This window comes from Plecotus auritus, assembly GCF_963455305.1.
Source record: "Plecotus auritus genome assembly, chromosome: X".
In the NCBI taxonomy this organism is placed as follows: Eukaryota; Metazoa; Chordata; class Mammalia; order Chiroptera; family Vespertilionidae; genus Plecotus; species Plecotus auritus.
Genome location: NC_137784.1, coordinates 53933311 through 53957205, shown reverse-complemented (window position 1 = coordinate 53957205; position 23895 = coordinate 53933311). Strand labels below are relative to the sequence as shown.

General features: G+C 41.3%; 2 protein-coding genes across 5 annotated transcripts in view; one reads left to right on the top strand and one right to left on the bottom strand.

Moving 5' to 3' along the window:
• The window catches only part of EDA (ectodysplasin A), a 630489-nt gene that overhangs the window by 584558 nt on the left and 22036 nt on the right, over positions 1 to 23895 (bottom strand). The gene's annotated exons all lie outside the window — the stretch shown is intronic.
• Positions 9623 to 10471, top strand: LOC308240482 (E3 ubiquitin-protein ligase Siah1-like; the record flags this gene model as incomplete). Its single annotated transcript, XM_080653536.1, has 1 exon — positions 9623 to 10471. One exon carries the CDS (start codon positions 9623 to 9625, stop codon positions 10469 to 10471), a length of 849 nt encoding a protein of 282 aa, XP_080509662.1.

Below are 23895 nucleotides of genomic sequence, written 5' to 3'. Positions count from 1 at the left end.
CAACTTCACAAAGTATGAATCAGCTTAACAATTGATAGCTAAATATGAGTATCAAGAGAAAGGAAGAAGTAAAAAAAAAACAAAACACCTCTCTAAGGTTTTATGCTTGAGTGATTGAGAAAATGAAACTAGAACTTTTGTAAAATTCAGTGTGTATGTGGTGGGAGATGGGGATGAATGGTGATGATTTCAGTTTAATTTATTTGAGAAGTCAGCTAGAAATCCTAGCAGAAACAAACTACCCCAAAAAGGTTTGTCTAATGGTATTAAATCATTAAGAACAAAGTAGGTTTGCAGTCCTGGGTTGATCTTTGTTAGCTAAATCAACTTCAAGGAATAGAATCCTCACTAGCAATGTGTTCGGTTAATAATAGCAGATTTTGTAATCAAAGAAAACATGATAATTTCAAAAGAAACATCAACAGTGCTTTATTCAAAGTAATGTCCATCGCTAGCTACACATTTCCCCATCTTTCAGGTAATTTGTGGATAGCGTCCCAATAGAACTTTCCTTGTTTTGAGGCAAACCATTCAGAGACCTAATTTTCCACTTCTTCGTATGTTTTGAAGTGCTGCTCAGAAAGTGCGTGTGCCATCGATCAGAACAAGTGGTAATCTGAAGGAGCAAGGTGTGGTGAATACAGCAGGTGGATTAATACTTCCCAGCCAAGATCTTTTAACGTGTCTTTTAACTGCTTTGGAAGTGTGTGATGGTGCATCATCATGAAGCAAAATTACTTTGCCGTGTCTTCTGGAACGTTCTGGTAGTTTCACGATCAAAGCGTGGTTCAAATTGATTATTTGTTGTCAGTAGTGATCAGTACTAATGGATTCACCTGGTTTTAGACTCTCATAATACATCACACCTTCCTGATCCCACCAAATGCAGAGCATTGTCTTCTTTCTGAAGCGATTTGGCCTTGCAGTCAATGTTGATGGTTAACCTGGATCAACCCCTGATTTTGTGCATTTGGGATTCTCAAAATAAATCCACTTTTCATCGCCAGTCACAATTCAATGCAAAAAAGACTTTCTTTTGTGCAGTTGAAGCAACATTTTACTGATGACTTTTCAGTTTTCCATTTGTCTTTTGTTCAGTTAATGTGGCACCCATTTTCCTTCCTTTAAAATCTTTCCCATTGCTTGTAAACAATCAGAAATTGTTTGGTGAGCAACGTTGAATCTTTCCGATAGTTGTTTCTGAGTTTGACATGCATCTTCATCCAATAATGCTTGTAATTGTTGGTCTTCAAACTTTTTTGGTTAACCTGGATGTTCTTTGTCTTTCACATAGAAATCATCACTTTTAAAGCATTTAAACCAGCGTTCACAAGTATCTTGAGATGGTGCATGTTCACCATAAGCTTCCTGAAGTATTCAGCAGTACTTTTCTTCAAAATAAAGTAATGAATTAAAACTTCCTGTAAATGCTCTTTTTTTGGCACAAAATTTGACATTTTTAAGTGTAAAAATATCTATGATGTTAACACCTTCAGCAAATTTGACATATGAAGTTTTGAAGCTTGTTGTCAATACAACAAAATGGTATGCATATCAAATCGCATATATATCAACATATACGTAACTCCATTTATTGAAAAAAAAATCCGCATTATTAACTGGTACACCCAGTAATAGGGACTCAATGTAGTGATGGTTGAGTTGAGAGAACTTCTGAACTCTTCTCCTCTTCCTTCTTTCTCTCAGTCTTACTAACCATGAGAAGTGTTAAAATTATTCCTTCCATAATAAACCCTCAGAGTTTCCACAACCTAAGCATTTAAACTACATAGCAAAAGTGAGTTAGAGGTCTGCAATGCTTCTGGGCACAGAGCCTTGTAGACTGATCCAAAACATTAATAATTTTCAAGCTTTTCTTGCCCTTGTAGGCCATAGGTATGGCAGGATGAAACAAGAATTACAATTCACAACCACACACACACAAAAAATCAGATGTAATCTCATTTTGAAAATCAATTTCATGGTGGCTACTTAGCTTCAACCCTTGCTATTCACCATCACTCCAATAAAAATTGCTCTTCATCTCTGAAGTGCAGACCCACTGACAGGTGGATATGTGTAGAGAATATTACTCAGCAGCCTATTATTTTAAAGTGCTTTCATCAGCTAGCAGTAGGAAAGTCCCCATAAAGCCACAGGAGATAGGAAACTATCCTCCTCCCTTGGCTATTCCAAGCACACAGGACTATCATCTGGCTGAGAAATTGTCAACTAAAAACCCTCTCTCCCACAAAGGTAGAGTTTATAAATTGATTTCCCAGATGGCGTTCATTAAGCATTCACTACCACTCAAGCTCATAGTCCACGGGTCTTTAAAGTTAGTCTTAGTATTACAGATGATAAATACTTCATAACCCATAACAGGAGCTGAGTTTAGGCACAGGGAACCAAATGTTATCTCCTTCATAGTCTTCCTTTATTTCTGTCATTTGAGCATTAGTTCTCAAATGGAATGAGCATCAGCATCACCTTAAAAGCCATTTTTTTTCCAAACAATATAGGTATGCTTATGGTCCCACTCTAAAAAATCTGAGTGTAGCCAGGAATATGTGCATTTGGAATAAATTTCCTAGGTAACACCAATATGCACCCTTAATTAAGAACCACTGCAATAGATGATCTGTATTATATATTTTAACCCAACAATCCTAAAAAAAAAATCTAGGTAGAATCTTGGAATAGCTAGCTATTTTTATGAAAGAGAGAGAGAGAGATTGATTGATTCTGGGCCAAGATTCCTGATTACTGTATAACCACTCTAGTGCAAATCGCCATCAAGCCCCACATGTTCCAACCATACCAAGCCATTCACCATTACATAAGTCACAGATTGTCACACTAGAGTGCATAACAGAACTGCCCGTAGAGTTTTAAATTATACATGACGAAACCCCCACCCCTGGAGTTTCTGAGTAGGTTGATTCTGGATTGGAATTCTGGACACATTGATTAGGGGGAGGTAACTAGGAGGGTAATTGGGATGACCAGTCTTGAAGATTCTCTTCCTCTAGTGATAGGTATCACTCAGGAACAACCAGTACCTTCTACATATTTATTGACCATATTCTATCTACCAGACACTTTAAAAAATAACAGCTTTATCTAGATACTAGAAGCCCAGTGCATGGATTCATGCACCAGTGAGTTCCCTCGGCCTGGCATGTGCCCTCTCACAATCTGGGACCCCTCAGGAGATGTCAGACTGCCAGTTTCAGCCCAGTCCCCGCAGGCGAGGCTGAGGGACCCCACTGGTGCATGAATCCGTGCACTGGGCCTCTAGTATGCATGTAAGATCTTTGGTTAATCTCTTCCCACCCTCCCCCCCTTCCCTCTGAGATTCATCAGTCTGTTCCATGTTTCCATGCCTGTGCATTGAGCATCTGCCCCCTGGTGGTCAGTGAGTGTCATAGCTATCAGTCAAATGGTCAAACAGTCTATATATAGACTAGCAGCCCAGTGCACGAAATTTGTGCACAAGGAGGGGGCCTTCAGCCTGGCCTGCATCCTCTCCAATCCAGGACCCCTCGGGGGATGTCCAACTGCCTCTCACAATCCGGGATGGCTGGCTCCAAACCACTCGCCTGCCTGATCACCCCTAACCACCTCTGCCTGCCAGATCGCCCCTAACCACCTCTGCCTGCCTGCCTGTTTGCCCCTAACTGCTCCCCTACCAGCCTGATTGCCCCGAACTGCTCCCCTGCTGGCCTGATCGCCCCTAACTGCCTCTATCTCACCCCACACCCGGGACCCAGGATTCCCTTCTCTGGCCAGTCATAGGCACCCGGGACCTGGGCTTCACTCCCTCTGGCCAGCTGTAGGCATCCAGGACCCAGGCCAGCTTCACCCAGGCTGGCCGCAGCCTCAGGGGACCAGGGGTGGGCGGCTTTGCCCGGGCTGCAACTGTTGGCGCCCGGGACCAAGGGGCGGGCGTCTTGTCCCTCTCCTGGGCGCAGCCCCAGCTGCTGGCGCCCAGGACCGCGGGGCATGTGGATTGTCCCTCTCTCGGGCTGGGCCATAGGTGCAGGCAAAGCCACTGGTGCCCAAGACTGCGGGATGTGTGGCTTGTCCCTCTGCCAGGGTGCAGGTACATTCGCTGGCAACTGGGACCGCGGGGCGCGCAGCTTGTCCCTCTCCCGGGCCACAGCCTGGCTGGTCCCCATTCCTCTCTCACGAGCTCATTTGTGCCTGGCTGATCTCCATTCCTCTCTCCCCAGTGATGAGTGTCTGAGCAGTTGCGGGGCAAGGGTGCGAGGGCGTGATGACCATTTGCACATTAGCTCTTTATTATATAGGATAATTCACATACCATAGAATTTACCCATTTTAGGTGTACAGTTTAATAATTTTTAGTAACCCTACCAAAATTCTACTACCACCACCCTGGCTGTGGTAAATCCATTCTAGAATATTTGCTTCCCTCCAACAACCTCCCTCAATAAGTTATCTGGTACGCCTTAATCCCCATTCTCTCCATCTGCTCAAGGTATTCACTAATCAAATTTTTGTCTACATATTTGCCTATTTTGGATCCTTCATATAAACTGAATCATACATTATGCTTTTTGTGCCTGGCTTTCACTTAGTGTAATATTTTTGAGGTCATCCATGTTATAGCATGCACCCATACTTTATTCCTTTTTATGGCTGAATAATAATCCATTGTATAGAATATTATACTACATTTTGTTTATTCATCAGACATTTGGTTTCATTCCACTTTTTGGCTACCATGAATAATGCTGTTATGAATATTTGTGTAGAAGTTTTAGTGTGAATATTTGCTTTCACTTATCTTGGGTAAATCTAGTAGTAGTAGTACTGGGTCATGTGGTAACTCTGAGTTAACTTATTGAAGAATTACCAAACTGACTTCCAAACCAGCTGCATCATTTTACATTCCCACCAGCAATGTATGAAGGTTTCCATTTCTCTACATCCCCACTTCTTATTGCCTTTTTAATTATGCCATTCTAGTAAATGTGAAAGACTCTCCGTTGTGCTTTTATAAAAAAGATTCTTTTTTAAAAAATATGTTTTATTGATTTATTTGAGAGAAAGGGAGAAAGAGAGATTGACCTGAAAGAGAAACATTGGTTGGCTGCTTCCCACACCTACCCCAACCAGGGATCAAGTCCAAGACTTTTCGGTGCACAGGATATGACACTCAACCAACTGAGGCACACTGGCCAGAGCTCCATTGTGGTTTTTAAATTTTATTACTTTTATTGAGGAATAATTGACATGCAACATTATATTAGTTTCAGATATAAAACATGATTCAATATTTGTACATATTGCAGAGAGATTAAAAATGGCAGCTGAGTAAGTGGATGCTGCACAGACATGCTCCCAGGACCAAACTGGAATTACAACTAAAATACAGAAAAACTTCATGAATAATCAACAGAAGACTCGCTGGAGAGAACCCTGATAACCTAGGACCAAAAGTGGAGACTGCATAGAGACTGGTAGGAGGGGCGGAGGCACGAAAGGGCTGGCAGGCTCCCACAGACAGCAACTGAAGTTCCGGAGAGATATCTCATCTGTGGGGGGTTGCCACTGAGAACTCTGGGGTCTAATCCCCAAGCTGGGCACCCCGGCAGAGAGTATCAGAACTGAGAAGGGTACCCACACAACATCTGGCTGTGAAAAGCAGTAGGGTTGCTGTCTGCCAGGGAGAGGTGGCTGGAAATTCAGGCACCCTCTTAAAGGGCCAACACACAAAATTCCGTCAAGCCACCCACCTTGTGCTCCAGCGGAGAGAGGGCAGAATGGACTGGAGCTGTGTAAGTAGAAGCCAGGATCGGGAGCTCTGGGGTTAGAGCTCAGAAGGCAGACACCCTGGTTTCCTGTGCTGAGTCATCACTCATGCTGCAAAGGTCATCTTTCTCATGCAGACATTTCCTATACAGTTGACCTTACCTGGGGGGAAGACAGTTGATCCACCCAATTGAAAAATACTTTGCCCCACAGTGCAGAGTTGCTCAGGCCCATTAAGAGAGTGATAATAGACCTTGCCGGTTTTGCTCAGTGGATAGAGCATCGGCCTGAAGACTGAAAGGTCCCAGATTCAATTCCAGTCAAGGGCACATGCCTGGGTTGTGGGCTTGATCCCCAGTAGGGGGCTTGCAGGAGGCAGCCAATCAATGATTCTCTCTCATCACTGATGTTTCTATCTCTCTCCCTCTCCCTTCCTCTCTGAAATCAATAAAAATATATTTTAAAAAAAGAGACTGAGAATAACAATTAGCCTCCAGGCAGAAGCAATTGCCCCACCCAGTTAGAAAAAAAACCTCTTGCCACACCTGTGGACAATTTCCTGCAGGCAATTCAAGACAAAATCCTATCAGTCTGTAGACAGAGGTGGTCTCTGGAGGCTTTGAATCTTTGCCTGATCTAATTAGTCAGAAACATTGTTTGACAGTGTCCTACATTAGAGATTGAGAGGTGTACCAGATCTACCTAATACATAGTCACAAACCCAAACAGGCAGCCAAAATGAGGAGACAAAGAAACAACCCCCAAATAAAAGAACAAGAGAATTCTCCAGAAGAAGAGATAAATGAAATGCAGATAAGAAATTTATATGATACAGAGGTCAGAATAATTATGGTAAAGATGCTCAACAGCATGAGAAAAGATATAGTAACTATGAAAACAGAAATAAAGAATGACATAGCACAAATAAAGAACACATTGGAAGGAATACACAGCAGATTTGGGAAGCTGAGGATCAAATCAGTGAATTAGAAGGCAGGGTTGAAAAAATATTTGTACATATTGCAAAATAATCACCACAAAGTCTAGTAAACAAGTCACCATACAGTTAGTTTTTTTTCTTATGAGAACTTTTAAGATCAAATCTCTTAGCAACTTTTAAATATGCAGTACAGTATTATTAACTACAGTCACCATTCTGTACACTACATCCCCTTGACATTTATAACTGGAAAATTGTACCTTTTGACTCCCTTCACCCACTTTGCCCACCTCTCACTCTTCACCTCTGGCAACCAACAATCTGTTCTAGCTATGAGTTTAGTTTTTTTTTAAATTTTTTTAGATTCTACATATAACTGAGATCACATGGTATTTGTCTCCATCATGGTTTTAATTTTCATTTCCCTGATGGATAATGATGCTGAGCACTCTTTCATATATTTATTTAGCCACTTTAATAACTTCTGTGCTAAGCTATTTGTTTATATATTTTGCCCATTTTTGTTCAGGTTGTCTTTTCATTGTGTTCCAAGAGCCCTTTATAAATTCTAAATATAAAATCTTTTTTTTAATGTATTAATTGAGAGAGAGAGAGAAAGATAAAGAAATTTGCTGTTTAACTTACTTATACATTCATTGGTCGGTTCTTGTATGTGTCCTGACTAGGGATCAAACCAGCAACCCTGGTGCATAGGTACAATGATCCAATCAATTGAGCCACCCAGCCCGGGTTGGATATAAATTGTTTATTGAATATGTTTTGCAAATATTTTCCTGTGGTCTGTCACATTTATTCCATTTTTAAATATTGTTTGAAAAACAAAAACTTTTTTAGGTCCAGTTTATCAGTTTCATCTTTTTTTTTGTGGGGGGGGGATGACTCTGTTTTTGGTGTCATACCTAAGAAGTTCTGTCCAGTCCAAAGTCTTGAAAAGTTTCCCCTATTTTTTCATCTAAAAGTTTTATTGTTTTGACACATTTATGCCTTTCATACATTTTAAAATTTAATTTATTCAGGTAACATGGTCAATAATATTACATAAACTTCAGGTGTACAACAATATAATTTGATATCTGAAAACTAACTCTATTGCATGCTCACCACCAAAATTCCAGTTTCCTTTCATAAGTTAATTTTTGGACATGGTATACAGTGAGGGTCTAAGTTGAACTTTTTACATGTGGATATACAAATGTCCCAGCATCATTTGTTGAACAGAGTATCTTTTTGCCCAATGAATTGTCCAGGTACATTTGTCAAAAATCAACTGACCATAAATGTCAGGGTTGTTAATATATAATCAATTCTGTTCCATTGATTGATATGCCTAGCCTATGCCAATATCATACTGTCTTGATAACTGTAGCTTTATAGAGTTTTCTGTTCCCTGAATATGCTATGTTCTCTCTCACCTCTTCCAGTTCTTTGTACATGTTATTCCTTCTGCCTAAAATAGTCTTATCTAGACAACTCTTACTTATTTTTCAGGTCTAAGGTGAAAAGATGCTTTGTCCAATAACTGTTCCTGATTTCAAAAGTCTGGGTCAGGTATTCCTTCTTAGTGCTACAGATCATCCTATAATTATCTTTATCATTGCACTGTCACATTGCATTACATTTGACTGTAAGCTTCATGATGGCAAAAATCCTCTCTAACCAGTTCAGTAGTTTCAGTTTCATTACTATGTTCAGTGTCTGATGCATAGGAAATGATCAATAAATATTTATTGAATAAATGATGTACTGATTCTGCTTCTAGTTAAGGAAGACTAATTCAGACCAAATACCCTGCTGAAAACAAGAAAACTGTGATAAAATATAAATAATATATATATTTGAAGGCATCCAAGATCTAATAAGGCAATAAAGTATTATGGAGCCAAGATGCAAGAGAAGAAAACCAAGAGAGGCTGTTTCTCTCATCAGGTCATTACAGAAGAGTCAGCTGAGAGACAGCTAAGCTTATAACAAGTGCAATAAACTAAAATAACAAACATTTGAATTCAGGACACATCATTGAGGGGAACCCTAGATAAACCCTCAGATATTGGGTTCCAACTGAACATGTATACACACTGAAAGGAAGGCTAAATCAGCCTTCAGGTGGCCAGCATCAAATTACCCAAAACTTGGGCTGATTTTAGGTGATAATGGATTGCTAGTGCCACTAACCACCTGCCTGAAATGAGCATAAATCCTTTCTGGATCAAGATTTTAAAAGCTGAGGCCTCAAACCATCTCTATTATAGTTTTTCGGATACAATGTCTGCCACTCAACCAAAACTAACCAGACATATGAGCAAACAAGGCAAAATAAATTTTAAAACAAGAGAGATAACAGAAAACAAAAACACATCTTAAAGGATTGAGATAGCTTCCAGATGAAGAATTTCAAATGTGCTTAATACGCTCAAGAAAAGACTAAATTGTAAATTTTGGCAAAGAACTGAATACTATTTTTCAAATGAACCAAGTGAAAATTCTAGAAGTCTGCCTTAGTGTGTAGTATTTAGTGGAAGTGTGAAGTGGTGAGGCTGGAGGAACCAGAAATGACAATGGCTGTGGGGGATGGGGCTGCACAGGGTAGGGGGAGAGGGGAGCAGCTGGAGAACCAGGAAATGGCAACCTCTGGGGGCGGGGCTTAAGGTCCCGGAAATGACAACAGCTGCTGTAACCAGGGGTAACAAAGGAAGCTTTTGTGGTGGTTGTGCTGGCCAGTGGCAGCATGCACAGCAGCAGACCAGAGCTTCCCTGCAGTGTCAAGTAAGTGTCAGCACAGGAAGAGGTAGTGGTGCTTCGGGAAGTAGCAGGGGAATTTTAGGGGCGTGAGAGGGAGTGTGAGCAGGGCCAGGGTCCCTGGCTCACTCTTCGCCCACAGAAATGAGCCAGCAGAATACAACAGAGTTACCTACTGGGGCCTCTGAGTGCACAACATCCCAGAGGGTGCCCACCCTGAGGGGCACAACTGCATCCAACAATGATTTAGCCACTCTTTTTGAGTGTCCCATCGGCTTTGACTATGCATTACCACCCATATTCCAGTGTCACAGTGGCCATCTTGTGTGTAGCGACTGTCACCCAAAGCTCACATGTTGTCCAACCTGCCGGGGCCCATTGGGATCCATTCGCAACTTGGCCTTGGAGAAACTGGCCACTTCAGTACTTTTTCCTTGCAAATATGACCCATATGGATGTGAAACAACTCTGCCACCCCAAGGAAAAGTAAGCCATGAAGTGCTATGTGAGTTTCGGCCTTGCCCCTGCCCCTGCCCAGGTACTTTCTGTAAGTGGCAAGGCGCTTTGGATGCTGTCATCCCACATCTGAAGAATCAACACCCATTTGTTGCAACCCTGAAGGGAGAGGATATAATTTTCCTTGCTACAGACATCAATCTTTCTGGGGCTCTAGACTGGGTGATGATCCAGTCCTGTTATGGCTTTCATTTCATGACAGTCTTGGAGAAAAAGGAAAACCATGAGGGGTACCAGCAGTTCTTTTCCACTGTACAGCTGATAGGAACACACAAGCAAGCTGTAAATTTTGCTTATCGACTTGAGCTAACTGATCATAAGCAGCAATTGACTTGGGAAGCCACTCCTCTATCTATTCATGAAGAAATTGAAACAGCCATTATAAAGAAGGACTGCCTAGTCTTTGACACAAGCACTGCACAGATTTTTGCAGAAAATGGCAATTTAGGCATCAATGTATCTATTAACAAGTGTTGAAATGACAATAAAATTTTTTCTGGCTAGTGTGTAAAACATTGCATTCAATTTCACAGAGAATAGGTACCCTTTTGCCTGCCAACCTGAAACTTTTGGTAGGTGGAAGCTAGTCACATGAAAGTAAATAAAATAAAAGGCTGTTAAAAGGAAACAGGTGCATGTAGTGACACTAATATAGTTACAAATAAGTCAACAGTAAACCACTGAGTACACACACACACACACACACACTCAAGATGGGCATCTTTTGTATTAAGAAAGGAAGCATTGTAAAATAATTTGGAGCCCTAGCTGGTTTGGCCCAGTGGATAGAATGTCAGCCTGTGGACCAAAGGGTCCTGGGTTCAATTCTGGTCAAGGGCACATATCTTGGTTGCAGGCTACGCCCTGGCCCAGGCCCTGGTCAAGGCTCGTGCAAGAGACAACCAATCAATGTGTTTCTCTCACATTGGTGTTTCTCTCTGCCTTTCCATCTCTCTTCCACTCTCCCTAAAAATCAATGGAAAAATATCCTTGGATGAAGATTAACAAAATAATAATAATAATAATAATAATAATAATAATTTGCATTTGTTGTAGAATGAATGTACTGTTGAAAAAATACTGGGTTTTTGGTTTTTTGGTTATTTGTTGGTGTTGCTTTTGTGTGTATGTATGCATGCATGTGTATTTGGTTGTTGTTTTTTTTGTCCTTTAACATACAAGCCATGTTGAGTAGTCTTCTCACTGCTTTCCCCTCTTTTTCAAATTAAATTCATTGGGGTGACATTGGTTAATAATATTATATAGGATACAAGTGTGCAATTTATGATATATCATCTTTATGTTGCATTGCCCACCACCCAAAGTCAAATCTCCATCCGTGATATATTTGACCCCTTTTCCCTCTGGTAACCACCATACTGTTTCTGTGTCTATGAGTTTTTGTTTGTTTTTCTTGTTTATTGTTTGCTTTCAATTTATATCCCACATATAAGTGAAATCATATGGGTCTTAACTTTTTATGCCTGACTTATTTTGCTTATTAGCATGATATTCTTAAGATCTATCCATGTTGTCACAAATGATAATATTTCATCTTTTCTGATGGCTGATTGGTATTCCATTGTAAATATCTATCAAATCTTCCTTTTTATTTTGCCCTGAAACACATTTTATTAATTGATTGATTTTTTTAACAAAAATAATCATTTTAACAAGCAAGAAAAATGAATATGTGTGAAAAGTGAAATTAAGAAATCAGTGGATGGAAGAGATCCAAGATGGCGGCGTAGGTAAACACCTAAACTGCTGCCTCGCACAACAATTTCAAAACTACAACTAAAAGACAAAACGTCTATCACCCAGAACCACGGGAAAGCTGGCTGAGTGGAAGTTCTACAACTAGAAGGAAAGAGAAAACGGCATTGAGGGGTGCACAAGCGCTGAAAAGCTGAGGTACGGAGACGCGCGAATTGGGCTATCGACAGGGTGACTGGGAGTGCTGCTGTTTTCAACCCGAAAAGAGATAAGCTCCCGATTACTCCGAACTCGTTTCTGGGGAGACGCGGGTGACCCAAACTCCTACGGGGAGAAGCTGGACTGTCTGCCGTGGGGTCGGAAAGTGAGGGAGGCTTGCTTGCAGGGCTGCGTGCAGGAACAATTGTTTATTGTGCTGGGGCGCGAGACGTGGGGACACGGTGGGAGACGCAGAGCCGCAGAGCTGGCTTACTGGCAGCCATCGCTGTTTGCCACGCCCTAGCCTAGTCACGCCCTGAGACGCCGCCCTGCACAATCTACGAACCCACCCAAGCTCCAAGCAGCGGCTTTAGCATATGAATGGCCTGCCCTATGGCAGCTTAACCAAGCAAACTTGCAGCCCAGGTCAGACAGCTCCAAAACCTCCAAACCCCAAGCAAAGAGGAGAAAACTGTAGTTCTTTCTGTAGCTCCTGCTGGGTGGCCTCAGACAGTAGCTGACCTGCACCCCATTGGAGATCCAGAAGCCAGTGTACCTAGTGGTCAATGTGAGACACCAGATTTCAACTCCTCACATCCATAAGTGATACATTCAAGAGGCAGACTCAGTGAGCACCAAAGCCCCACTGAAACAAGTCCTGCACCATAAGCGTGTCTCCAGCGCAGCAGTTCTTCCGTTATAGACACAGTGGGTCCTCACAGCCAATTGGCCTGGAGGTCAATTCCTCCCAGTGTACCAACAGCAATCAAGGCTTAACTACACCAAGACTTTGCACTCAGCCCACAAAGGGGTGTACCAAAGGCGTCCACCTCAGGTGATTGGGGAGGCTGAGCTACTGGCCCCCTATAGGTCACCTACCACACAAAGCCACTCCATCAACACAAGGAAGCAGCAAAATGCGGAGACAAAGAAACATGTCACGAATGAGAGAAATGGAGGAAAGCAAACTAATGGACAACATAGAGTTCAGAACCACATTTATAAGGTTACTCAAGAATCTTCTAAAAACTGCCAAGAAACTTGATGAGACCTCCGAGGAGCTTAGTGAGACCTTCAAGGACCTTAATGAGAATGCCAAAAAAATGGAAAAGGACCAGTCAGAAATTAAGCATACACTGTCTGAAATAAAGAATATACAGAAACTCAACTGTAGATCAACGTACCCCAAGAATCAAACCAAAGATCTGAAATATGAGGAAACAAAAAACACCCAACCAGAAAAACAAAAAGAAAAAATCCAAAAATATGAAGATAGTGTAAGGAGCCTCTGGGACAACTTTAATCCTACCAACATCCGAATTTTTGGGGTGCCAGAAGAAGAGAAAGAGCAAAATATTGAAAACCTATTAGAAGAAATAATGACAGAAAACTTTCCCTACCTGGTGAAAGAAATAGACTTACAAGTTCAGGAAGCACACAGAACCCCATACAAGAGGAATCCAAAGAGGACCACACCAAGACACATCATAATTAAAATGCCAAGGGCAAAAGACAAAGAGAGAATCTTGAAAGCAGCAAGAGAAAAACGGTTAGTTACCTACAAGGGAGCACCTATACGACTGTCAGCTGATTTCTCAGCAGAAACTATGCAGGCCAGAAGGGAGTGGCAAGAAATATTCAATGTGATGAACAGCAAGAACCTACAACCAAGATTACTCTACCCAGCAAAGCTATCATTCAGATTTGAAGGTCAGATAAAGAGCTTCACAGACAAGAAAAAGCTAAAGAAGTTCATCACCACCAAACCAGAATTACATGAAATGCTGAAGGGTGTTCTTTAAGAAGAGGAAGAAGAAGAAAAAGGTAAAGATAAAAATTATGAACAACAAAATGACATCAAATACATACCTACCAACAAGTGAATCTAAAAATCAAGTGAATAAAAAATCTGAAGAACAGAATGGACTGGTGAATATAATAGAATCAGGGACATAGAAAGGGAGTGGACTGACAATTCTCAGGGGGAAGGGGGTGTGAGGGGTGCGGGAAGAGACTGGACAAAAAGCTTACACCTATGGATGAAGACAGTGGCGGGGGGTAAGTGCATGGGGTGGGGTGGGGAATCAGGTGGAGGGGAGCTAGGGGGAAAAAAGAGGAACACCTGTAATAATCTGAACAATAAAGATTTATTTAAAAAAAGAAATCAGTGGATGAGTTTAACAGAAGATAAGGCAAAACTAAAGAAAGTGAATTGGAAAGAAAATATTCAGAATAAAATACAGAGAGAGAAAAGGATGGGATATAGAAAAAAGTGCATTAGAGGCATAGGGGATACAGAGAAAATGTCTAAAAGAGGTTGTTACAGAATATTAGAGTAGGGCAAGAATAAGGCAGGGACAACATTTAAAGAACTAATAGCCCTGGCCAGGGTTGCTCAGTTGGTTGGGCGTCCATCCCATGCACTGAAAGGTTGCCAGTTTGATTCTGGGTCAGGGCACATGCCCAGGTTGCAGGCTCAATCCCCAGTAAAGGGAATGCGGGGGCGGGGGAGCAGCTGATAGATGTTTCATTGTCACGTGGATGTTTCTCTCTCTCCCCCTTTGTCTCTCTAAAAAATTAATAAAAAATAAATAATACCTGAGAACATTTCAAAACTGATGGACAACCATCAAACCACAAATTCAAGTACTATGATCCCTAATGAAGATAAACATAAAGAAAATTAGTCTAGGCAGTGTTGCTCAGTAGTTGAGCATCGACCTATGAACCAGGATGTCATGGTTCGATTCCCAGTCAGGGCACATGGGTTTTAGGCTCAATCCCCAGAGGGGGCATACACAAGGCAGCCAATTAAAGATTCATTCTCATAATTGATGTTTCTCTGCCTCTCCCTTCATCTTGAAATCAATAAGAATATATTTTTAAAAATATATTTTTAAATATAAATATTTAAAATATAATATTTTAAAAATAATAAGAAAATCACACCTAGGTGTGGGTGGCTGGGTGGCTCAGTTGATTGGAGCACCATCCAGTACACCAAAAAGGTTGTGGTTTGATCCTTGTTTGGGAATGTATGGGAGGCAACTGATCTATATTTCCTCTCACATCAATGTTTTTTTTCTCTCTCTCCCTTCATCTCTCTAAAATCAATTTTTTTAAATGGTGTATATTAAAAGTAGTTTTTTACAAAGACAAGAAAAGTCATACCTATGAACATCATGGTAATATTACCAAAATCCAAAAATAAAGATAAATATCAAAAGAATCAAGAGAAAGCAGCACATTTCCTACCAGAGACGCAATTTTTTTTTCAACTGATTTCCCATTAGAAATAATGGAAGCCATTAGGCAGTGACATGGTATCTTCAACATGTTTTAAGAAGAATAACTGACTTTGGCCTGAGGAACCAAGATGGTGGCATAGGAAAATACTAGTATTCATCACCTCCCACAACCACATCAAAATTACAACTAAAATACAGACCAACCATTATTCAGATCCACCTGAAAGCTGGCTGAATGGAAGTCCTACAATTAGAAAAATAAAGAAGAAAGCACATTGAAACTGGTAAGAGGGGTTAAGGTGTGAAACGGGCTGGTCCAACACCCATGTGTGGTGTTTTGTTAATCAGGAGGGATATCTCCAAGGCCTCCTGTGAAAAACAGGGGGTCCCAGTCCCACATCAGACCACCATCCCAGGATTCCAGAGTTGAGAGAAAAGTTCCCATAACTTCAGGCTATAAAAACCAGTGGGGATTGGGGCTTTGTGACACAGAGGCTGATGGAGTCCCTGTTCCTCTTAAAGGGCCCAAGCATGGATATACACAATCCTGCTTACTTTGAGCTCCACCACTGTGCAGTGGCTTTGGAGAACATAGGGGGAGGAAATGAACTGTCTGGCATCAGGAAAGGAACTTGGGAGCAGCTATCTACCAGAAAAGGGTGCTCGCAGGGATCATTGTTCCTGTCCTGGGACCTCCCCTGTCTCAGAGATAACTGGCAGCCATATCTGAGTTTCCATCAGCATGGCCTACACTGTTCGTTCCACCCTGGTAATTCCCTGAGACCCCATCACATCCAATTTGCAGACCCACCCAAGCTGTTTGCAGTTGCTTTTCCACATGAATGGCCTGTCCTGGCTCAGGCTTCAGACTTTGCTAAAATCTTTTAAACAAGTAGTAGCTGGAGGCAGCATGCCCCAAACCTCTCAATAAAAGGCCCAAGACCGGGCACTAGCACCAGCCCTCCTTGCTTCACAGCTGGGCCTCATCTGGGCACTTACAAGCCCAATATAAGTAGCAGCCACCTACAGATCTCTCTGTAGATCCTGCCTACTGACCTTAGGAGGCCCCAGAGCCAGTGAATCTGGTGAACAGCTTCAGACCACATCAGAGTACAACTCTACACATCCATGAATGACACACTCAAGGGGCAGACTCAGTGAGCACCAACGCCCCACTGAAGTAAGTCCTGCTCCATAGGGGTGTCTCCTGCATAGTAGCTCTTCCATTGTAGACTCAGTTTGTCCTCACATCCAATTGTCCTGGAGGTCAATTACTGCCAGTGATACCAACAGCAATCAAGTCTCAACTACAACAAGACTATACACACAGTCCACACAGGGGCACAACTAGAGTGCTCAGCTCAGGTGACTGGGGAGGCTGAGCCACTGGGCCCTACAGGAAACCTATTACACAAGGCCACTCTACAAGTTCCAGGAGACATAACAGCTCTACCTAATATATAAAAACAAACACAGGGGAACAGCCAAAATGCAGAGACAAGGAAACATGTTACAAATGAAAGAAATGGAAGCAAGCAAACTACTGGCTACAGAATTCAAAACAATGGTTATAAGGTTACTCAAGGACCTTAATGAAAGCTTCAAGGGTCTTAAGGAGAGCTTCAAGAAACATAGCAAAACTTAGCAATGATCTTAGTGAGAATGTCAAAGACATAAAAAAACACCACTCAGAAATGAAGCATACACTATCTGAAATGAAGAATAACTTATAGGGGATCTACAGTAGAGTAGAGGATGCCGAGAATCAAATCAAGAATTTAGAATATAAGGAAGCAACAAACACCCAATCAGAAGAGCAAAAAGAAACCAAAAAATATGAAGATAGTGTATGGAAGCCTCTGGGACAACTTCAAGCATAGCAACATTCACATCATGGGGTACTGGAAGGAGAAGAGAGGAAGCACATAATTGAAAACCTAGTTGAAAAAAATAATGACAGAAAACTTTCCTTATCTGGTGAAATAGACCTACAAGTCCAGGAAGCACAAAGAGTCCCAAACAAGAGGAACCCAAAGAGGCCCACACCAAGACACATCATAATTAAAATGCCAGAAGTTAAAGACAAAAATAATCTTAAAAACAGTGAGAAAATCAGTTAGTTACCTACAAGGGAGGGCCCATAGGACTGTCAGCTGATTTCTCAACAGAAACTACACAGGCCAGAAGGGAGTGGCAAGAAATATTCAAAGTGATGAAAAGCAAGGACCTACAATCAAGATTATCCCACAAAGCTATCACTTAGAATTGAAGGTCAGATAAAGAGCTTCACAAACAAGAAAAAGGTAAGGAGTTCATCACCACCAAACCGGTACTACATGAAATGTTGAATGGTATTCTTTAAGAAGAGGAAGAAAAAGAAGAACAAAAAGTGAAAAAATATAAACAATAAAATGGCAATAAATACATATATATCAACAACTGAATCTAAAAATCAAAATAAACAAACAAGAAATCTAATGAACAAAATAAACTGATTAATGAAATAGAACCAGAGACGTGTTAACATGGAACATACTGACGAATCTCGGAGTGAAGGTGGGAGGGAGGAGGGGGAGAGATAAACCAAAGAACTTAAATGCATATATGTATTACGTATTGACACATACAATAGGGTGGTGAAGGCCTGGGACGGGGCTATAACCTGGTGGAGGGAGGCAATGGGGGGAAAAAGGGACATTTGTAATACTCTCAACAATAAAGATTTTTAAAAATAAAAAGAAGAACTAATAACCTACAATTCTAGATCCATTAAAAATGTCCTTTAAAAATGAAGGAGATCGTGGTGGCTGGTACCGTGGATCTGTCTCTCGCCCAATCATGTGAGCTGGGCCCTCCCTGGAGAAGAAACCTGAGTTCCCCGAGATATGTGATCAGTGCTGGGGCCCCGCCAGCAGGCCAGGGGATCCCAAGGCAGGTGCTGGGCGTGGAGGCCACGGGGGCATAGGCTACCAAGGAGACAGAACTGAACCTCACATCACCCTGCTTGGCCCCGGAAGATGACTGCTTAGCCAGAGACGGGTTAGATTCCTCAGGGAAGGAACAACCTAAGACAGGCATAGTCACAGAGGGGCCATAAGGAGAGATCTTGGGGATCAACAGAGGTGGGGCACAGACCCTCACCCTCCCCAACCTTGCAGGGGCCTGAACCCTCACCCCGTCTGAGGGAGGTCTCCTGTCCCCATGGCTGTTTTGCTTCCCATGCCCAGCTCAGATCGGGACACAGGTGACAGACAGTGACTTGGCCCAGCTCAGATTGGGACCCAGGTAACAGACAGAGACTTGGCCGACAGCAGCTGCCCTGTATCTAAATCCAGCCTAGCACTAGGAATGCTCAGGGCCTACTCAAGAATGCAAATAATCCTTTCCACTAATATTTACAGGGTAAACTAAGATTGTTGGTAGAGTACTAAATTTGACAGTAAAATAATAATCAAGTTTTCAGATTGATTTAAATAGGCTAATTGAAATAAGTGAATATTCAAGAAAATTTAATTGTACTGGACAAAAAGCTGTTCCTAAAGTAGTAACTAAAATTTCTATTGGTAGTTCATCTCATGGTAAAATTCCTGAACATGCAATGAACCTAAAGCAGTCATATTTTTGTGCAAAAAATTAAAATTTAAAATTATCAAGACTGCATTATAAAATTTACAAAAGCCTCCATTAATCAAAAAAAAGGGGGATAGTAGGGTAATATCATGTAAGGAAAAATATCCTATAAGTAAATTACATCTAGAAAATTTTTACTTTACAAAATTAATTTTCATTTGTAATGCTAACAGCAAGGCACCCATGAAAAACACACATGGTGTCTAAATAAGACAAAGGAAAATTGTTTGGGCAAAAATAAAAAGGATCCCAAATCAATTATATAGAAAAGATTCCTTTATTAACTTTTGGTCGAGAATATGTTTGTATATTTTCAGAAAACAACTCCAAGACCATGTGGATTGCTGCAACAGAGAGGAATTGACAGGTCTGCTCCAACCACGAAGACAAGAGGAGAAACAGTCCAGAGATGGAAGACACTGACGACGCCTTGCCACTCTAGCAGTCAGCAGCTGTGCGTCGCAGCAGGTTGCCCAGGACCAAACCAGAGAGGGTCGGACCTGCATTGCCACCATGTGCCCACCATCCAGATATCATTGCTGACATGTACACATAAGGAACTGTTTGACATTGAAACGGGGACTCAGAACTGTTGGACATTGAAATTGGGACTCAAACATTTTTTGTTATTATATGTTTATTCTAGTCTGCAGAGGCAAGATTTTTTAAAGGAAAGAAATGGGGAAAAAATAGATACAGAGGCAAAGAAGCATTGAACAGACTGTCAAACTACAGCGGGAAGGCAGGGGAAGTTGGGAGGGGGGGCTGTAAGAGATCAACCGAAGGACTTGTACACATGCATATAAGCATAACCAATGGATACAAGACACTGGGGGGGGGGGGGCAGGTAAAGGCATGTACTGGGGGGTAGGGGAGGCCAGGGGGGGAGGTCAATGGGGAAAAAAAGGAGACATATGTACTACTATTTGTAATACTTCAAACAATAAAAAAAAATGAAGGCGAAATAAACACATATTTTCTGAATAAGAATTTAAAAAAATTTACACCTGATACAAAAAAAAGGGAATGCTAAAGGGGTGCTATTTCAGGAAGAGCAAGACAGAGGCCTGGAAATAAACAAAAGGAATGAAGAGAAAAGGGTAAACATCAGGGAATCTAAATAAATATTGACTATAAAACAACAACAGTGATAATGTCTTGTGTGGTTTAAATTGTGTAGACAATTATTTTATAAAACAACAATAGCATATTGTTTGAGAAAATGGAGTTAAAGTATTCTAAGGCCTTTGCACTGTATAGAAAGAGGTGAAAGAACTAACTTCTATCAAACTGTAAGTCAAGAATACATGTTGTAATCTTTAGTATATACACTAAAACAATAATAAAATAATGTACAACTACAAAGTTAACAAAGGGTAAAAAATGAGACAAAAATCAAAAAGAAAGTAATAAGGTTCAAAACAGGCAAGGCAAGTAGAATTCGAAGAGTATTATGTTACATTTAAAGCCAAGTATATAATTAAATACATTCTATGAAAATTGATTAAATGTGCCACTTAAAAGAGATAGACTGTTTAAAAAATAAACTGATTTCTGTTTACAAGAGATGCATTTAAAATGTAAAGGTGGGCCTGGCTTGGTATGGCTCAGTGGTTGTACATTGACCTATGAACCAGGAGGTCATGGTTTGATTTCTGGTCAGGGCACATGCCTGGTTTGTGGGCTTGATCCCTGATGTGGGGCATGCAAGAGGCAGCCTATCAATGATTCTCTCTCATCATTGATATCTCTCTCTCTCTCTCTCTCTCTCTCCCTCCCTCCCTACCTCCCTCTCCCTTCATCTCTGAAATCAATCAATACATATACATATACATATACATATACATATATCTTAAAAATAAATAAATAAAACTAAAATGTAAAGGTGGCCCCTATATTCATAGCAGCACAATTTACAATAGCTAAGATTTGGAATCAGTCTAAGTGCCCATCAGCAGTTGAGTGGATTAAAAACCTTTGGTACATCTATACAGTGGAATACTATGCTGCTGTAAAAAGGAAGGAACTCCTACCATTTGCAACAGCATGGATGGAGCTGGAGAGCATTATGCTAAGTGAAATAAGTCAGTCAGAGAAAGATAAATATCACATGATCTCACTCATTTGTGGATTATAATGAACAACATAAACCTATGAACAAAAACAGATCCAGAGACAGAGAAACATTGATCAGATGCTCAAACCTCAGAGGGAAGATAGGGGAGGATGGGGGTAAGGGGGAGGGGGAGAGATCAACCAAGAGACTTGTATGCATGCATATAAGCATAACCAATGGATGCAGACAACAGAGGGTGAGAGTGAGGGCATGATTGGGGGGGTGGAGGGGGCAATGTGGTGATAACCACACATTTGCAATACCTTAATCAATAAAAAAATGAAAAAAAAAATAAAACGTAAAGGTGGGTGGGTGGGAAAGGATCAACAAAAGAACTTGCATGCATATATGCATAACCCATGGAAACAGATAATAGTGAGGTGAAGGCCTGGGGTGGAGGGCAGGGGCGGACTAGAAGGGGTCAATGGGAGGAAAAGGGGGGACATATGTAATACTTTCAACAATAAAGATTTTAAAAAAATAAAAAGTAAAGGTTACAAATTTAAAAGATAGAAATATACCACACACATAACATCCAAAAGAAAGTAGCAGTGTTAATATCAAACAATGCAGACTTTAAGGTGAAAAGCATTACTAGGGATAAAAAGGGACATTTTATAATAAGAAAAGGTTCAATTCAACAAAGAGATATAATAGTTCTAAATCTGTATATACCTAATAATGTAATCTCAAAATATATAAATCAGAAATTCCCCAACTAAAAGAACATGAATAAAATACATGGTCATCACGGGAGATTTTTAACACAAATATTTCAGCAACTGATAGAACCAGTAGACAAAAAAGTCAGAGAGGACAACAAATATTTGAAGATCACAACTTGACCTGTTTGATAATTAACAATACACTATAGGACATATACACAGAATACTTATTAAAAACTGACTACATGCTGGGCCATAAAGCCCCATAAATAGCAAATACTTCAAATCAAACAGAGATGTTCTCTAATCATAGTGGAATTGAGATGCAAATAAAAAACAAAAAGATAACTAGAAAATTACCATGCTTGGAAAATAACTTAAAATGATTAAAGAATGAACTACAAATCAGAAAATATGGAGGAGAAACCAAGATGGCGGCATAGGTAAACACCTGAACTTGCTGCCTCGCACAACCACTTCAAAACTACAACTAAAAGACAAAACGGACATCATCCAGAACCACAGGAAGGCTGGCTGAGTGGAAATTCTACAACTAGAAGGAAAGAGAAAAGCACACTGAGACTCAGAGGAGGTGCAGAAGTAAAGTGCGGAGGTAGGGAGGCGCGTGCAGAAAGGGCTGGCAACTGAGGACTTGATTGTCTTTTCAATCGTGAGGGAGACACAAGCTCCCAACTGCTCTGAACTCCAGTTCTGGGGGAGACTCTGGGGACACAGACTCATAAGGGGGAAACTGGACTGTCTGGCATCGGGCCGGAACACGAGGGCGGCTTTTTCTCAGAGGTGCTTGCAGCGATTACCGCGGGACCCTGAGACCCAGGGGCCTTCTAGGGAAGGGCTAAAGGTCAGCCATTGTGTTTGCTCTGCCCTGTTCATTCCCTGAGACCCCGCCCCACCCAATTTACAACCCCACCCCAGCTGTGCACAGAGGCTTTTGCATATGAATGGCCTGGCCCTTTGCAATCTAAAATTACCTAACAAACTGCAGATGGATCAGAGAGCCCCAGAACTTCCAAAAAAAGGCCCAAGGCTCCACAGCAGCCTGCATTGCTTCACAGCTGGGCCTCATCTGGGCACCTCCAAAACCCAAACAAAGAAGAGGAATCTGCAGATCTCTCTGTAGCTCCTGCTGGGTGGCCTCAGGCAGAGGCTAAATTAGCACCTCCTTGGAGATCCAAGAGCCAGTGTACCCAGGGGTCAGAGTAGGACCATCCAGATTACAACTCCTCAGATCCATAAGGGACACACGCAGGGGACAGACACAGTGAGCACCAAAGCTCCACTGAAGCAAGTCCTGCCCCATCAGGGTGTCTCCAGCACAGAAGTTCTCCTGGTGTAGACACAACTGATCCTTACAGCCAATTGTCCTGGAGGTCAATTCCCCCCAGTGATACCAACAACAATCAAGGCTTAACTACAACAAGACTGTGCACACAGCCCACAAAGGGGTGCACCAAGAGTGTCCACCTCAGGTAATTGGGGAGGCTGAGCCACTGGGCCCTATAGGACACCTAGCACACAAAGCCACTCTATCAACACAGGGAAGCAGCCAAAATGTGGAGACTAAGAAACAGGTCAAAAATGACTGAAATGGAGGAAAGCAAACTACTGGATATAGAGTTCAAAACCACAGTTATAAGGTTTTTCAAGAATTTTCTAGAAACCGCCGATAAATTTAGTGAGTCCCTCGAGGATATGAAAAAGGACCAACTAGAAATTAAGCATACACTGACTGAAATAAAGAATAATATACAGAGATCCAACAGCAGACTAGAGGACTGCAAGTATCAAGTCAAAGATTTGAAATACAAAGAAGCAAAAAACACCCAACTGGAAAAGAAAAAAGAATCCAAAAATATGAAAATAGTGTAAGAAGCCTCTGGGACAACTTCAATCCTACCAACATCAGAATTATGGGGGTGCCAGAAGAAGAGAGAGAGCAAGATATTGAAAACCTATTTGAATAAATAATGATAGAAAACTTCCCCTACCTGGTGAAAGAAATAGACTTACAAGTCCAAGAAGCGCAGAGAACCCCAAACAAAGGAATCCAAAGAGGACTACACCAAGACACATCATAATTAAAATGCCAAGAGCAAAAGACAGAGAGAATATTAAAAGCAGCAAGAGAAAAACAGTTAGTTACCTACAAGGGAGTACCCATACGAATGTCAGCTGATTTCTCAACAGAAACTATGCAGTCCAGAAGCGAGTGGCAAGAAATATTCAAAGTGATGAATAGCAAGAACCTACAACCAAGATTACTCTACCCAGCAAAGCTATCATTCAGAATTGAAGGTCAGATAAAGA